Source organism: Neopsephotus bourkii, unplaced genomic scaffold (assembly GCF_033783945.1).
Source record: "Neopsephotus bourkii isolate Nb327-2 ecotype Australia unplaced genomic scaffold, CSIRO-AGI_Nbou_v1 NB_659, whole genome shotgun sequence".
Lineage (NCBI taxonomy): Eukaryota > Metazoa > Chordata > Aves > Psittaciformes > Psittacidae > Neopsephotus > Neopsephotus bourkii.
Window position 1 is genome coordinate 4,044,222 of NW_026901158.1, and position 17,980 is coordinate 4,062,201.

A 17,980-nucleotide genomic window follows, 5' to 3' on the forward strand; every position below is an offset into this window, starting at 1 on the left:
CTCACCGCGGATTAGGGCTGCTCTGCACACACACAGAGCCGGGTATGCCCGAGCCCAGACCCCACGGGAGGCAGTTCCAGCCGTGCGCGCTCCCCCGGAGCGCTCAGCCGCTCACGGTGATCCCCACCGCTTTCGTTCTCCTCTCCTACCATTGCCCACTTGCGGCGCGTTTCTAACAGCGCGACACCAACCTCAGCGCCGGGAGCGGCTCTGCCCCGCACGGCCTCGCTTCAACCTTAAACGCTCTCACGGCCGCACACGCGAGGTCGCGGCCGGGCCCGTCCCGTCCCGGTGCACCGGCAGCTCCGCCCGCCGCACGTCACCAGGAAGCGGAAGCGCTGCCAGCGGAATCAGTTCCGGGTGCGAGGAGCTGTGGGAGCGGGCGGGAAGCGGCGGTGGGAGCGGGCCGGAGCCGGGCCGGGGACCCGCCATGTGAGAGGCGCTGACAGCTTCGGGTGAGCGGCAGGCGGGCCGGCGCGGTGCGGAGGGAGCTTGGCCCGGGGGCCGGCGCGGCGCTCCCGTGCGGGACGAAGCCGTTCTGCGGGGCGGGGGGGGGGGTTGTCCCGGTGCACTGACAGGCCCCGTAGGGGCGGCGGCTGCGGGACGAGAGGCCGGGACGCGGCGAGGGGCCCGTCTGGGAGCGGTGTCAGCGGCTCCCGCTGGGGCTGCGCTGCCCCCAGCCTCGCCTCGCCTGGAGCCGGCGCCGCGTAACCCGAGTCCGTGTCTCCGGCGCGCTCTCGGCTTGTCAGCGGGGCGGGCCGGGGCCGGTGTGAGCTCCGGCCGCTGCTGGTCGGTGGGGGAAGCCCCGGTCCCTGTCAGCGCCCTTCAAAACCTCGGCAGCTGCGCGCAGAGTTGGGTTGATTTTAGAGTAAACCGAAGCCGAGCGTGAGGCTGGAAGAAGCCCGAGAGGTGCGAGAGACACTGATATGGGAGAGCCGGGCTGGCACAGGATTAGCTGCACCGCAGCTTGTGACGGAGCTCCCGGAGTGTGGGGTTGGGGTGTGCCGGTGCCTCGTTGCCTGGTCGGGGAGAGCTGCCCAGTGTTGAGCCTGTCAGAAGTAACGGGCGGGGACAGCACCATGAAACGTGTTTGTCAGAGCTGCTTTACATCTACTGCGGAAAACGTTGCTGATAGCTAGAGAATACAGGTACTTCCTGGGTTAAAAGAAACACTGGTGCCTGACAGTTGTGATCTGAGGAAGAGGGACTGGGTAAAATAAAAGAACGAGTAGATAGATTAAAATGCATAATAGGAACCAAGTATTACATCGGTAGCACATAACTTATTGCAATAGCGGAAGATACAAAAACCTTCTCCTCTCCCACCCCACTTAAAATTCTGGGGGTGTGTATGTATTTCGAGTCTCATGCTGTCAGCTAAAGAGGTTCCTTCCTACTGACAGTGACTTCTGGAAGCCCGCAGCTCAGAGTTGTCAGTGCTCACAAAGTGTGGGCAGTAGCTGTTTAGGTTTATATAGCGTGTATCTAATGAAATTGATGCACAAAATAAGTTTGTGATCATCACTTGTAGGGTCTTGTCACATCACTTCTGTAGTAACTTCCAGAGCTAGAATGTAGAGATGATCTGCACTGATGTTGCAGTTGTTGGATGAAGCTTTGTTTATGCATCAATGGTTGTTTCATTTCTTACTCTTTTAATCACTTCCACACAGGCAATTGTAAGGAAGACAATTTGAGACTAAGGGACGAAGGTTGGACTTCAGTTTCACAACTGCTTTCTTTGGATATTTGCTCAAATAAGAGTCGCCTGGTTTATTTGTTTTGCTTTGGGTTGTTTGGGGTTTTTTTCTATGAAACGCTAAATTTGCACTTCCAATAATTTCCCCTCTTGCACCATGCTAAGCATTGAGCTTAGGTTTGTAGCATTATTATTAGTGTGTGTGTGTGTATACACACATAAATAATTGTTTTTAATTTGGTTATTAAAATCACCCCCTCCTTCAAGTGATTTTCTGTTCATCACATTGTAAATGTTGGTGAGGTAAAAATAAACACTTTTCAGCTGTTGTTAGGCAAAAGGCTGAATTAGTAGAAATACCCCTGCCCAGAGTGGAGGGGTTTGATGTGCCACTCACCCCTGCAAGTGATGGGACTGTGTGTCCTGCTATGCTCCTTGCCTGGCAGACAGGACTTTTACCCTTGGTTTCACTGTGGATGTTTGGTACTTTGTGTCTGCAGAGGAGGGATGATGACATTGACTTTCACTGTTATTGTTCTGATACCTACTGATAAAATTGTGCAAGAACAATGTTTTCTAGTAACTACATTTCGGCCTGTACTGACTGGCTTCAGTTTCTGAGGAAACTGGGGGGTTCCTGCATTTTTATGAGGGAATTTATTGAGGCTTTAAATTGTTCTGTAGTCTCTGCTACAGATTCTATATTTTAGTCTAAAACAGAAGTGAAGCAGACTCATTTCAGAGCTGGTTTCTGATTAATAATAAGACATATGCACCTTTTATTGTATGCTTACTACAGGTAATTCACTATTTCAAGTGTTGGCTGAACTGTCTATATTTCCTCCGATTCCAACAGCCGCTTTTTTTTGCTTATTTCAGACTTTCCCAAACATAATGCACTTTAGAATCAAAATTATAGTGATTTGCAAATGGTTGACAATTGGAGGAATGAGGATTTGAATCCTGTTTTGTTAAGAAAGGAACTAATGGCTTCCATAGCCATTTATTTTTGAGAGATGTGGTCATTTCCACAACTTTTGTATTGCTCTGATATTGGACTACTAGAAAGGTAGCGTAGTTCTCATTTGGGGTTTTTTTGAGGGGTAATGCTTTTGCATCAAGAATTTACTGTAGACTGTTTAAAATAGTACTGAGCTTACCAACAGTGTAGGCAGGGAGTTTATGTAGAGACACAGGCTTGTGCAAGCTGGTTTTAATCATCCTGGCAGTTTCATTTACCTGTTAGAGGTGAATCTAACAGAATGATGTGTTGAACTGAGCTGGAAAGGGGTTTCAGATCACTGGAGGTATAAAAGATGCCATAAATAAAGTGCATTTTATCCTATTGGAGATGCTGCAAACAAAATGAAGTTTTCGTGCTGCAACAGAAATGTTAACAGAATGTTCTGTTGTGCTGTAGCATCTCTTAGGATCTGTATATCGCCTTTGTTAAGTTTCCACCTGAGTCCATGATTGTCACTTATTCTGAGGTATCAAATTTTTGTGTCTATATGTAGCTGTCTCTTCAATGTGTCTAAGTTTAAATGTATTTGAGTTTAAAAACAAGGAATGCAAATCAACCTAAGCAAAGATTCTTGTTTGATTTATTCTTCTATGGCTGATAATGCTTCTAAAATTCAGCTTTGTAATTCCCTGAAAACCCTTCTTCACAAAAGGAGAGTATAAATAAGAGCGATTTAGGAGACTGTATTGTTTGACATGACAAAGATTTGAGCACTAAGTACATACTTATTTAATGTTCCATTCGAGGGAAGCTTTGAAAGAAAATGGATGAAGCTATTACTTTATGTGGTCAGGAAGATACTTGCAATTTTATCACCAATCTTAAAGCCTATTGCTTTGTGTTTTCTTTGGTTTTAGTTAATATCCATGTGCTTGTGAATTACTGCTATCAGGTAACATCTAGATGACCAAATTCAGAGTAAGGTTTCAACAGCTTTTTGCTTGTCAGAATGCTATGACTTAGCTGATAAATAATATGTTAAAGAGCTTTTAAATGTTAGTTCTATGTAGTGCAGTCAAAGTTTAGAAAAATCTAGTTAGTACACAAAGACTTATTTTATAGGTCTCTTCCATTAAGCTCCAAGTGTTTCCTTAAGTGCCAAGTGGAAACATTCCCCCAGTCATTCTTTCTGTGGTTGGAAGGAGTTGTTTTAATTTTATATAGATGTCTATGCATGGCTCTGATTTTAGTGCATAAATTACACTGAGAAGTGTGTCATTAGGTATATTTTCTGTCACCAGGAGGATGCCTCTGGCAGTGTGTTATACAGAGCACGAAATAGACTGCATGGATGAGCTGGGAATACACAAGACTCTGTTTGTAGTATTCATTGTGTGTGTTTCTGGAAAAACCTTTAGGGCAATTGATTTTTAAATCTATAGAAAATAGCAGAATCTGATCATCTCACCTGAGATAAATATAATTTAGTTTCCTTCATGATCTTTAAAGGCTGGAGAGTTCTTAAGAAAATGGCTGCTTGAATTTAGGAAGAATTGATGCAAAACCCAATGCTACATATTTACCTGCCTATATTGTTGTATTACTAAAAGTATGCTATAGTTCTGCACAAAATCGTCTCAGTTGTTGGGAGAGTAGCTTGCCTTTTTACATTATTTATTTGTTTGTTTATTAATGCCTGTGATACTAAAATCTGTCTCCTCACTGTAGGGAAGCTGACCATGCTTCAGAGCCAGATTTTCAGCAAGGCAGCAGCGCTGTGTGTCACACTACATTAAGGCCATGCAAGGGCACTCTGCTGTATGTTGACTTTTCAAAGAGAATAGTACTTCACTGTTACGTGTATGAACTTGCAAAAGACTGTATGATTGGTTTCTTTCCTGATTTCAAAGATTATTTAAAGAGGACTCTTAGGAATGCCCCTAGACTGAAGTACCTGATTGTAGTTTTCCTTTGGTACAGTTAATTATTGTGGCTGCTGTAATCTGAAAACAAAGGCAAATTTGAAACGCAAATTTAAACAGAAAGGAGTGAGGGTGATGAAGATTTTTGCCCTAAATCTTCCCTGATCACAGATAAAACTTATATTCTTAGGTTAAGATTCTCTTGAATACATTTTTGCAATGATGTCTTTCACAGCTGGTGTAGTAAACACTCACTGCTCCAAAATGCAAGTGAGGAGTATAGTGCTTTGTAGAAATGGCTGTTTCTTTCCTTGCTTTTTCTCTGTATACTGAGCAGTAATGCATGGAGTATCCATTCTTGGCGTCATGGAGCACTTCTCTTGTTTTACTCTTAATTTTTGTTATGATCCTCTTAACTTTTCTATGTATTTCAGTTTTCAGACACAGCTGTGATTTGTAATGTCTGTTTTCTCCCCAAGGAGCCCATGTTGCTGAGCTAACTAAAGAAAATGCAGGGGATTTTTTCTCACACCTTTGTGTGAGTTCAGATGAGCAGAATTTGTATTACTCACCTGTCCATGATAACAGCAAATCATACATCAGTGGTGAATGAAATTAAACAGGTGCAGACTTAGAAGCAGAAACTAATACGGCGCTGGCAGACACACAGCTTCATGTTGTAGTTATATGATGCTTCCCTGCTGCTACTGTATGATGTCAGTAAAATTAAAATGCTGAATGTGTTTTGTCACCATCTATTCTTGGATTTTTAAGTGAAACAAGAGCTTTTCTAGAACATAATTTTGAAAGTAAGTTTCTTTTGAAATCTAATGTGAAATGTTAAATGTGTATCATATCACTCTGATGTTCACAGGTTACTGCAATGAACTCTGTTGTTTGAAGACGCAGGGCAGCAATCCACTACTAGTACATGCATACTATGGTCTGTATTTGCTGTGTCAGACCCTGATGAATAAATGTAATGCAGGCGTGAAGAGAACTGATACGATTCTTTTGGGTGTGACTGGATCATCTCCTACAGAAATAGACAGGAGGCTCAACACCGAGCCCTGCTAAGACTTAGTGAACTTGGTGTCCAGCTCTGGCCTGTGCTTTAAAGCAAGAAAGCCTTTAGCCAATTTCTTGGATATATAACATCTATAAAAACCTCAAATACTTTGATCTGCTTATGCAGGAAGGTTGAGAGAGGACCTGTTCATAGCCCAGTGCCCAGAGGTGGACTTAAATTTCATAGGACTTTAACCTAACTTTGCACTCCGCCGCAGGCAGGGGTGGAAGCTAAAGCAAGACAAAATGCATTACTTTTTAACCATGAGAGCACCTGACATTGCTATGACTCACGTTAGTTCACACTACCCTTCAAATGCTTGAATTTGTATAATACAAATAAAATTGTCTTCATTCTGAACTTTTGGTATGTCCAAAACTAATTTGTGCTTTAGAGTATCTTTCTGCTACTCTCCACCCCAAGAGAAGAGCTTAGGGAAACCTTTCAGCTTGGAGGAAGCTGTTAAAAAATTGGAGGAATAAATAAGATCATTCTTCTATTATTCGTCAATAAAACACTGCAAGTGGTGCCTGCTCTGGCATGTGTAATGCCAGATTTTTCCTCAGGTCTTGCCTTCCCAAGCTGATACAATGAAGTTGGAATACCCCAGCAAAATCACTGTAGTCTCAGCACTGTTCCTGCTGCAATCCTGCCTTAATGAACCCTGAATGTGGAGTTCACTGGCATCCTTGTCAGTTCCTGGACTGCTTCAACTAGAGATTTCAGAGTCTGACTGGAAGTGAGGAAAGGGTTTCTCTTCTGCCAAGTGCTGCTGCTGGTCTAAATTCTTGTCATTTAACCCCAGCTTTCTACAGATGTTTTCAAGGTCACAGGAAGGGTATGTCTTCCAAGGAGACTAAGGTGGAAAAGTAGTCACAAGTGCATGCTGTGGCTTGTTTGCTTTCAAGAGCAGATGGGTAGAGAAACTCATTATCCACTGCTTTTGGGGCTGTGTTTTCTGTACTTGATCTGTTTGCTTTCAGAGCAATCCTGTATATTCCCTTGATCCCTCTTTCTGTTTTTTTACTGCTTACATTGCCAGCCACACTTGCAGACTTTTAGCTCTATCATTTTTCCCACTCACTACCAGGATTTGTGGTTTTTACTCCTAACATTTTAAGGAAAATAAACTGCTTTGTTTCCTAAAAGAAATATTAAATAAATCTGAGAACAAGGATGTAGAATTACTTGTGGACATTGCCTATTGACATAATTGGGTGTTCTAGAAGAGCTGTGATATGCAAGGATCACTGTGAATCCCTTTCCTCTTTATGTCAGGGATATGTTCCTCTCTTCCTGCTTCTCATGCATTCTCTGGGATGTGGTCACAGTCCTTTTTCAATGTGTGGCCATGTCCTAGGGAATGTGAATTCATTTAGAGATACTAAGATGCCATGATCAAAAGAACATTTCTTTTTTTCTCAATGGTAAGGCATAAAATGTCCATTTTCCTTCTACTGAGGTACCTGTCCTTCATTCGTTCCTTCTGTCTGGACTGGTGCAAGTGGTGACAATTTGTATTTTAATATTTTGTGTAGGACTAAGTTGTTCTCCATTTTGCTGAGTAAGAGCCCATAGGGAAGTATGAGGCAAAGAGGAAGGCCACTTTCTGTATATGAAAAGCATATGAATGTGCAAGCTTAGTAAAGAGAAACTTAATCAGGAATGTCCTGGTGTCCCATCTGTGCAGAGCTCATAAGCCCCACACCTAAGGGTAGGGACCTGTGTTGGGTTTATATGGAAGCCTGCTGCCCTGTCAGGTGAGCAACAACCTGACAAACATGTATCCTGACTTCTGAAACTTGTCTTCCCAGTGGCATGGGTACATCTGGCAGGGACTCGAGCAGTGGCTCCCTGCATCATGTACAGGGATGCTCAGTAGCACAGTTGAGGTTGCTGTTTAACTACACCTCTGTTACGCCGGGGTTTGTTTGTTGTAATGTTTGATTTCTGACCTGTGTCTGACTTGCATCAACTCACGAGCTCTGAATCATTTCGTGGCTTTGTTGCCCTGCCAAAGGTATTTTTGTATAGATAGCTGTGATTATAGTGCTTCTGCTAACCACCTTCTAGTCCTTATTTCCCTCAGCAGATGAAAGAGCACATAAATCGCCTTTTGTCTTGCATTCACGTAACAACTGTAAAAACTCAAATGACGTCTGGTTTAGCCGTTTTAATCTCTGACCCACTGGTATCTTACAGAACATGTTCAGCAACTCTGACAACCTGATTTTGAATGCTTTATGAGAGGTTTAGGCTATTTCGAAGTCAGACATAATAAGTCAGGAAGCTGGCTGTCTTGTTTCTCTGCTGAAAAGAAGTTCCATTTGTGGAGGTTATGAATGTTAGTTTTAAGTGACAGTCAGCTGATACAGCACCAGCTCCTCCTTGCAGGCTTTTTACCATATTCCTATCTGTTGATTTTGTTTTTAGAGTGTCTGAATTTTCATCATTTGATTTAAATTGTTCATATGTCCCATTACAGCATGTAACATAAGACATAAATAGAAAAAAATATCCACTAGTATGTTGTGATACATTGGACATGCTTCCTGCGTCAGAAGTCAATGGATGATGTTGAGATCTGTTTATGCAGTTGGAAAAACAGGTATGATGGCAATATTATGTGTTTAGACTTCTGCATTAGTAAGAATGAGAATAGCAATAAAAGCCTGAAGATTTGGGGGGCACTGGATTAGGCCCAGTCTTGGAAATGTAGGGTGGTCTCTGATGCAGTGAGACACACTCAGGGGGACAAGCATGTGTGTGCTTTTTGTGATAATACTCCATGAAAAATCGGTAATATCCTTTAGATCTTGTTTTGAAATGTATACATCTCCCTACAGCCTCTGGGAACATTCTTTCCCAGTGTATCAGGCAAGTTGGCTTCTGAGTTAGAGTTCAAATGTCAGGTGATTGTAGCTAGGAAATCGTGTCTGTGTCAGATGGGCTTCAACGTTCACATCATGGTTGGTCTAAAAAAAATCACAAAAGGAGATTTAAAAAGCTTGAGAGTCCCTGGGTAGCTCCAGAGCTTTCCCTTCAAACACTGCCTTACAGCTTGACCCAAATTCAGTATTATCTGGGAACCTCTGACACACTGGGTAAATAGTTTGGAACTGAGTCCACACTTAAATGTTTCCTTTTACCAGGATTTCCTTGCTTTGTGATGTGTATATTGAAAGATTGATTTTTACTTTTTTTAAGTAATTGTGCAGTTTAATTTCTAAGGAGGTAAATGTGTAAACAGAAATGTCCCTGTGCAGTGTATTCATCTTCTCTGAGATAACCTTGACATATCTAGACTTAAATGTTTTTAAACTACATTTGTATGTGTGCGCGCACACACACATCCCTGTCGCTTTCCTTTAGCAGGTTTTTCAAACCTTATAAAGTACCTTCCAAAGATGATTCTTGGGCAATTTAACAATGAAAGTATCAATGTTGTATCTGACCTGAACACCTCCTAAAGCTTCTGAAGTTTTTAACTTGCCTAGAGTTAGATCAGAGTGAAATCAGAATTCCTTTGAGGACATAGACTGTCCCAGGGAGCCTGGGATGGATTATGAGCATTGAATTGTGAATGTTGCACAGGGATAATTCAAATTATAGAAATACAAGAAATGGGTAGATTAAAACTTAACTTTTTGTATTATAACAAGTGTTTATAGCAACTGTTTTGTTGTAATGCACCTTAAAGAGATAAATGTGGTGATTTAACTTCAAAATGTGCATTTATTTTTTTAAATGGAAAACTCTGCATTCATTCTCAGCTGCAAATCTTCTCATTTTTCTTTCAGATTACTCTTTCCATCAGTAGAAATGGACAGCAGCAGTTTCATTCAGTTTGATGTGCCCGAGTACAGCAACACTGTTCTGAGCCAGTTGAACGAGCTCCGCCTGCAAGGGAAGCTATGTGACATAATTGTGCATATTCAGGGTCAGCCATTTCGAGCCCATAAAGCTGTCTTAGCTGCTAGTTCTCCGTATTTCCGTGACCATTCAGCGCTGAGCACCATGAGTGGCTTATCAATATCAGTTATTAAAAACCCCAATGTTTTTGAACAGTTGCTTTCTTTTTGTTACACTGGAAGGATGTCCTTACAGCTGAAGGATGTTGTTAGTTTTCTAACTGCAGCTAGCTTTCTACAGATGCAGTGCGTCATTGATAAATGCACACAGATACTGGAGAGTATTCATTCGAAGATCAGTGTCGGTGATGTTGACTCTGTCACTGTTGGTGCTGAAGAAAATCCTGAAAATCGCAATGGAGTTAAGGACAGCAGCTACTTTGCCAATCCCATTGAGATATCTCCCCCCTATTGCTCTCAGGTGCGACAGTCAACAGCAGGCAGCGATCTTCGGATGGAAACTACTCCAGGCAAAACTCTACGTAGTCGTCTGCAAGAAGAAGGGCATTCAGATCGAGGAAGCAGTGGGAGTATCTCTGAATATGAGATTCAGATTGAAGGTGATCATGAGCAAGGAGACCTGATAGTAAGGGAAAGTCAGATTGCAGAGGTGAAAGTTAAAATGGAGAAGTCTGACAGGCCAAGCTGCTCTGATAGCTCTTCGCTTGGTGATGATGGATATCATACTGAAATGGTGGATGGAGAGCAAGTGGTAGCCGTAAATGTTGGTTCCTATGGGTCTGTCTTACAACATGTTTATTCGTTTTCCCATGCCTCATCACAGGCTACAGGTATGTCAGAAACCTTCGGAAGCCTGAGCAATACGAGTCCTTCCAGGTCAATGCTAAGCTGTTTCAGAGGGGGTCGCGCACGCCAGAAACGGGTATCCACTGGTCACTTGCACAGTGATGTTCAGGGCTTGGTGCAAGGGGCTGACAGTGAATCCATGGTGAGTAACCCAGGATATGAAAACAGTCCACGGGAAAGAAACGCAAGAGGTCATTGGTATCCATACAACGAGAGGCTGATCTGTATCTACTGTGGAAAGTCTTTCAACCAGAAAGGGAGCCTTGATCGACACATGCGATTGCACATGGGAATAACTCCTTTCGTGTGCAAGTTCTGTGGGAAGAAATACACCCGCAAGGACCAACTTGAGTATCATATTCGTGGTCACACAGATGACAAGCCCTTTCGCTGTGAGATCTGTGGAAAATGTTTTCCTTTCCAGGGTACACTCAACCAGCACTTGCGAAAAAATCACCCTGGAGTAACAGAAGTAAGAACCAGGGTAGAGTCTCCGGACAGAACAGAAGCATTTGCGGAACAGAAAGTAGATAATGATGCTTCAGCTTCTGAAGCTATGGATTCTAGTATGGAAATTCATGCAATGTCTAACGCATCTGATTAAAATACTACATTCTTAGTGCAACACAAACAAGCACATTACTAATGTATTTTTAAAATATATTATTCTTTTAGTAATCTTCAGTACAAGTATAACAGCTGTTTAATTTTCCTGACCTTCTGGAAATCAGTTTGAAATGGTTTCTGGAGAAGACTACATAAGTATTCTTTGTTTTTGAAGGAGGCTGGGTTGGTTGTTGTTTTGTTGGGGGGGATTGTTTTGTTTTATTTTACTTTTGAAGATGCTCAAAATCTGAAAGACAGTGTGCTGGGGAAAGCATAGAAAGAGTCTCCTAAAGTGTCCCTACTGGTTGATCTGGCAAGACACAAATTCCAGTGGAGAAAGATATTAGAAAAAGATTGGCAGCTCTGCTGGGTACACCAGGAAGCTGTAATCTTCCCTTATTTTATTTCTGAAGCCCTGTTGCTGGTAATGAGTTACACAGCAGTGGGGGGAGAGAGTATTACAGCTTTGGTTCGTTCCGTGTGTCAGGATGAAATCTGTTTGCTTTTACTAACTGTTTTTGGTAGTTAGTCTGTTTATATATATAAATTTGCTTTATATATATAAAATGCTTTCACTTTTCCTATTCTGGTTGAGGTGAATGTAAAAGTATGTTAAGGTTTATACCATGTACCACTCTTGCAACTGCTAGGTCTCCTCTCTGCTTAGGATTTAGAACTTCGGACTTTGGGAGGATGGTTTTGGTTTTAAAAGAATGTTGTTTGGTTTTCATTTTATTCAACTATTACTTTGTGTGCAAAAGTGAGCAAAGCGAATTACCTTGGTTTAATAGCTTTGCTTTATAACATATATAAACCAAATGCCATAAATCTATTAAATTATGGTTAAATTGTTGAGGGGTTATGTTAGTTGTCTAGAATGCAAGCTGGACAACCTGTGGTGCTGACCTTTTTATATATATAGAGATAGATATATCTATATATATATATATCTTAAAAAGAAATATTAGCAAACCTAAAAGTAGCATTGTGGTTTTAAATGTGTTTTTACTGGCCTCAGAATCTACCTTCATTTTGTACTGTAGAACCATACCAGGTAACTAAATTTAACTTCATCACTCTTTGTGGTTGGTTAAAACCTGAGAGCGATGTTGTTAACTACAGTATTTCCAAGCAGTGTTTTAATAGGTCTCTTCACAGAGAGCTGTTTTCAGGTGCACATTGACTTCCTACTTAAAGCTCCAAGTGGTATGTCAGCACTTGGAATTTGTACTTTTCTTTTGTATAAAAAAACAAATACGCTACGGGAATTTCAAGCAATATGTCTGTTATTTCATGTGTGAGTATTACAGAGTTGCTATGGCTTCCCTACTATTTTCCGTGGTTGTTTTCTGCATAAAGGAACTACCAACAACTTTTAATATACTCTAAATCTTTTTGTTTCACCAAATGTGTTTTATTAATATGGTGCTAACTTTGTCATTTAGGTCAGTATAATATATAAAATGTGAAGCATAATGGTAACAGTTAAACAAAAGAAAAAAAAGGAAAAAAAAATACCCAAACCCACCACCAAACCAACCAGAAAATCCCCACCCCAAACAAGCCCCAACAAAAAAAAACAGTAATAGCCTAAGAAACCTCAAAAGCATGAACTGGCAAACACTACTGTGTAAAATTCTACCTGATGAACAGAATTAATCACGTGCTTCTTTAAAATACAGGCTTTGTATAATTGGGCCTTAATGTTTGTTTAGCAAATATTGAAAATCTATCTGTGAATATGCTGTTTAACTCCTGAAATTCAGAAAAGAAAAGTTCATTCCTAAATCACAGGAAAGCAAAAAGGTAGGTTTGCTACCTTGTCAAGCTTTTCCGGCTCCTGTGAAGTTGGGGCATATTTGTGCAGTAGCTTTATTAAATACACTAGTTCTTAATATTGTGACAGTCTGCAATAAGAATTAATTTCACTCAGTACAGACTTACAGTCTAAGCCCCACCTGCTCCACTGGAGCAGTTAATTTCAGTACAGGATTTGCCTCTTTTGTCCTAAAATCTGCCTCGCTACAGAGGCAAAGGGTGGGGAGATGTTTCTCTCTTTGAAGCAACAATAGAACTTCTGTTTCCAGTAAGGGAAAATCTATGTCTGTGTCTAGGGAAGATAGTCTATGTGTTTACCCACTTAAAAACATGTTGGTGTTTCTGATACTGTTTTTTTTTCTGAATGTTTTAAGTAATTAAATACAAAAACAAAAAAAAATTAAAAAAATGTGTTTTGACAAATGAAGTTTGAGACATGCAAAATCCAAGAAATGTACAGTTATTCTTCACCCTTTATCTTGGACCTGTGCTGTGGTGCCTTTGGTGTGACCTTTTTCCATGGAAGTATGAGTTGAGGATAGCAGGATGTGGGTACTAATTTTATATTTCTTGAATTTCTCCATGTCACAATCTGAACATTATTTAAATCTTGTTCTTTGTATTTGTAAATGTATTAAAATGGTTTGAGTTTACCAAAGAGTGACTTATCCAAAATTGTCTCTGACAAAAAACAAACAAACAAACAAAAAAACCAACATCACTTTGATTGTACAGGTTCAGGTTCAAAACATTGTAACAGGACTGTTAAGGGGCAGGAAATGATCACTTTTTCTACAAACTCATGATTCAGCAGTGCAAGTTCTGCTTGCTCCTGTTCTTGTGGATGCGCCATTTACCCTTTCCACTGCTAGCAGTGTTAATAATTATCAAGCCATAACACAGTACTGTAAAGTCCAGCAGTGCTTCAAAGGATGCATACGTAGGTGAGCATAAAACATCATCCAGCATTTACATTGACACTTACCAAGTGTGTAACTCTGGTAGAAAACGAACTTCAAACCTGGCAACATCAATTAAATTGTGCCTTGTCACATAGTGGTATGCCAGGATGAACATTTTCATGGAACATGAAGCATTAAGTGATTGAAGTTCATTTCACAAGTCCACCGAAACAGAGTATGCTGTGTTATTTTAAGTGAATGATGGAAGTACTGTACAGTGTCATGTGTCTGTACAGTTTTAAGTTAGCACAGAGCGGTTACACATTTCATTTACAATAAATGCAGAAGTCAAAAAAAATATGTGAAGAAATATTTGACAGCAGAATAAATCATGAAATTATATAGGCTGGTTCATAATTGAGTCTCTTCTTAATCTACCTTTTTAATTATAGAAAAATGTGAAAACAGTGACAGTGTCCTTTCCTCTAGATGTTTAACCTATTATGACAAACTGTGAAAATAAAGGATTTTATACCTTTGCTAATGTTTGTGGTTTTAAACAGCTATTTTAGTTTTCTTAAATCAGTTATCTTCCATATTGTTTCTTTTAAACTTGTAAATACATTTAGAAAACAGCTTTGTAAATACAGTGTATTAAAGTTCAGTTTGGTCACTAAGGCCTCAAGATTGGCTCGGCAATTTTAGTGTGAAATCTTTCAACAGCATAAAGGATACTGTCAGTTCACTGTTCAGCAGGATATACTGTAGGCCTAAATTAGTAGTTCTTAATGCAGTCTTCCCAAGCATAAATTCATGTTTTTATGCTGAAGCCTTTGGTTTACTTTCAGACAAAACAATGAGGCCTCCTAATATGTTTATGGGAAGAACAGCAGGAGTAAAATCAAGGGCTGGGAAAAGATCGAATGAGCTTTACCTTTAAATATATATATATATATCTTATTTGAATTTTTGTATTAGTTTACTGTGATTCTTTTATTGTCATTTTTCTAAACAGGTTTCACATGAAACCATTGAAAGGGACTCAAATATGCAACACCTAATCTATTTTCCAAGGGAATTTTTCCCTTGAATGGTGCTTTTTGACTGGTCAGGGTTATTTATTAAATTTTATATTTGAAAGTATTTCGGGAATTATGTAAATTCTTTATATGAATCTGTTTATTTCATGAATTGTAAATTTCATAATACTCAGTGATTGAATCGGAAGTTTAGTAAAGTCATTCAAAATGTTCAAAGTTTATATAATCTGTGTGCATTTTACATATATTTTAACAAGTGCCAGGATAGTTGTATTTAATATTGTAGATATAAAACTACTTGCACATCCCTGTGACAGCATTAACTTATGAGAGTTTACATTTTTTAAAAGAAATGCTAAACAAACAAGTAAACCTGAGAGCCGTGTCCTGCGTTTCTTCAGGGGGTGTGAAGCTGAGTGTCAGGAACAGAGCAGGTTCACTTCTAGTTCATGAAACTCCTGCTCTGGTGGCTACAAGAAACTGCTGTCTTCTCCCATTCATATATATACACTATGAAGTCAGCCTCTGGGCTTGTATTGCAAGCCTCTGGTTATGTATCTGGTTAGAGGTAGAGCTCTTGCACGATTTAACAGTGTTTGTTTCTGACTGAAAAATGGTATTTTTAAATAACTTTTATTTGTATGGTTGTTTTTCATGAGAAATAATTGAACAGTTTGAATGACTTGACTTGGTGTCATTATCTTGCAATATAAACCGGTAACCTCACAACTCCACACTTCATCACCATATGAAGTAAATGAAGCTAGCTAAGCTGATGCTGTAACAATAAATAACTTGCCATTAAGGATTATTTTATAGCATGAATTTTAAAATATTTATTCAAATGATATTTTACTCTTGTATTCACTTTGGTTTTAGATTTGTGACATGAATATTTCAGTGCTGCTTTATTTTGTTCTGATGAATTTGTTTCTTGCTTGTAAATTGCCTTTTTTATGGTATAAAGTCAATGGGAATTGCTGTTTGTAAATTAAAATGCTTCTAGAGCAAATCTATGGTGTCAGTGTCTACATTTAGGTATTTAATTGCTAAGGAACTTGCATTTTAGATGCTTTTCCTGAAGCGTTATAAGAAGCTGTGGTTTAATACTCATGTACCAACTAGTAATCGCAACTCCTGAGAGACAGACTACTCCTGAAGTTTCTCCTTTTTGCCAGCATTGCTAGTTTAGTCCTGAACAAATGGAGTTTTGTGCTCCAAACCCTTGTCCAGCTCTCAGAGCAAAACAAAACCCCAGCTGGGTGATGGCAGTCTGCCTTGCACTGAGCCAAAGGCAAGTCACTTGGGCTGGGGGTCATGTTTCTTTTTGACAGCAGCATTTGCATTTTATGTTATGCTGTATGTAAGAGTAGAGCTAATTCTGTCCTCAGCAAGCATAAGGGTACAGCTCCTCCTAGCCCATGATCTTGAACTGAAGCTACTTTCTGCTGATAGCCCAGCCTTAACTTGCTTCATGGCAGCTGGCTGTTGACAGCTCTCTAAGTGCCTTTGTAACAAGCAGCTTCTTGGAGGAGTTAATATATCCTCAACCAAGTTGTATACTACCAGTGATTTGCTGAGACACTTATCCTTCCTGGGACAACTGGAATTCTGCAGAAAGAATTCTTGCTTTATATTAATGGAAACACAGATGATACTATTAAATTTGGTTAAAATTTACCATCATCATTGCCAGTATTTTATTGTGAGAGATGTATGCCAGAAAAGACTTTTGTTCTCTAATAAAGCTGAATTAAATTTAAATAGGTTTTAAACTCATGTGGTGGCAAAGGGTGTGTTTGTCTAATGCTAATGCAGCTGAAGGAAAGGATGTAGCTATCTTTACTGGCCTTGGGGTTTTGGGGAGTGGGAGGTTGGGTGGTATGGACAGATTGAGGAAGATAAACCATTTCAGCAAAACATCTGCTCAAATCCCCTTGCTTATGTGGACTGAAAACGTGATATAGAATGGGGTAAAGAAGACATGAGTGCTAGGAGAAGAATAAATGTAATGTTGCTTTGACCAGAGGAGAAGGGAAACAGAAGATAACATGCTTCTTGCATCCCCCTCCTTATCTGGTTTGGTTTGTTTTGCTTGAGCTGGTAGAATTGTTCCATCTTGTCAGGCAGCCCTCCAAGTTAGAAATCAGATGCAGCAAGGTTGTGTCCATGGAACTCGACACAGCTTTTAGAGCCAAGTTGCTCACCAGTTCTTTCAGGAAATACTTGTGTTTCCTTCATGATAGGTTTCTGTCCGCAAAGCAGTCATAGAGGCAGCTTTAGCTCTTTTTTGTGCAGACTTGTGAGTTGGGAACCATGTCAGCTGACATGATCCTCCACACCTGCATTATAAATGTCACAGACTTGTTTAAAGCAGATAGTCCCCAAAGGGAATGTGGCACAGATGTCACAAAACACTGGGCACCTTGTGGAAATTGCTTTAGCTTGCAAGTGTACAGAAGGGGCTGCACCACAGCATCACTCATGTGCCCCGGCATCTCGTGGTTATTGCTGTTTGAAGGCAAGTGGAAAGTTTCCTCCTTGATATGGCTGACTGGCTTTAGTCAAGCAAAACAAACATGCTGGATTTTGTTTGCGCTATGCAAGTGCAATCTAAGTTATAGAGTTCCAGATAAATTTACCCTTTAGACCAGATACTGTTCGTAAGGACACTAAACTTTTTGGGAGTGATGGGGGAAGGGCAAGTTTCTAAGAATTTCTTTCACACAGAATCTTGGAGAGGGGCTTCTGATAAGGGTCTGTAGTGACAGGACAAGAAGGAACAGCTTTAAATTGACAGAGGGGAGATTGAGATGAGATCTTAGGCCTAAGTTCTTCCCTGTGAGGGTGCTGAGGTGCTGGCACACATTGCCCAGAGAAACTGGCTGCCCCATCCCTGGCAGTGTACAAAGTCAGGTTGGACGGGGCTTGGAGCAACCTGGAATTAGAGAAATGCCCTTGACCAAACAAATGCCCACCCTTCTATGAAGGATGATTTTTTGAGGCAGGTTTGCAAGGCTGATGGATAATTCATCAGTAAAAGGCAGTGTCAGGGGCAATACGAAGGTGCTTGTTTGAAAACATAGTAAGCAGGTGAAGGTCAGTGACTGGCTAGATATAAGTGAAATGTGATGGTAAGGAAATAGATATATTGAGAATTAATGGTAAAGCCCTTAAAAATGAAGATACACAATTCCTTTTGGAAGAGAAAACTTGTGAAAACAATTAAGGGATATGACCAA

At 40.4% G+C, this 17,980-nt stretch overlaps 1 protein-coding gene across 2 annotated transcripts; it reads left to right on the plus strand.

Annotated features, from left to right (window-relative positions):
• Positions 1 to 349: 349 nt before the first annotated feature.
• On the plus strand, positions 350 to 15,750 carry ZBTB34 (zinc finger and BTB domain containing 34). Of its 2 annotated transcripts, XM_061352659.1 has the most exons (3): positions 353 to 455; positions 8,140 to 8,262; positions 9,455 to 15,750. In XM_061352659.1, exons 2-3 carry the CDS (start codon positions 8,222 to 8,224, stop codon positions 10,974 to 10,976), a joined length of 1,563 nt encoding a protein of 520 aa, XP_061208643.1. In that variant the 5' UTR covers positions 353 to 455; positions 8,140 to 8,221; the 3' UTR covers positions 10,977 to 15,750. The 2 variants fall into 2 exon arrangements, with proteins under 2 accessions (XP_061208644.1, XP_061208643.1); XM_061352660.1 differs by lacking the exon at positions 8,140 to 8,262 and having other exon boundaries at positions 350 to 455.
• Positions 15,751 to 17,980: the final 2,230 nt, after the last annotated feature.

Coding starts and splice junctions, on each gene's coding strand:
- ZBTB34 (XM_061352659.1), top strand. CDS start 8,222: ATGGATGATGTTGAGATCTGTTTATGCAGTTGGAAAAACAG. Junction 8,263..9,454: donor TTATGCAGTTGGAAAAACAG/GTATGATGGCAA, acceptor TTTTTCTTTCAG/ATTACTCTTTCCATCAGTAG.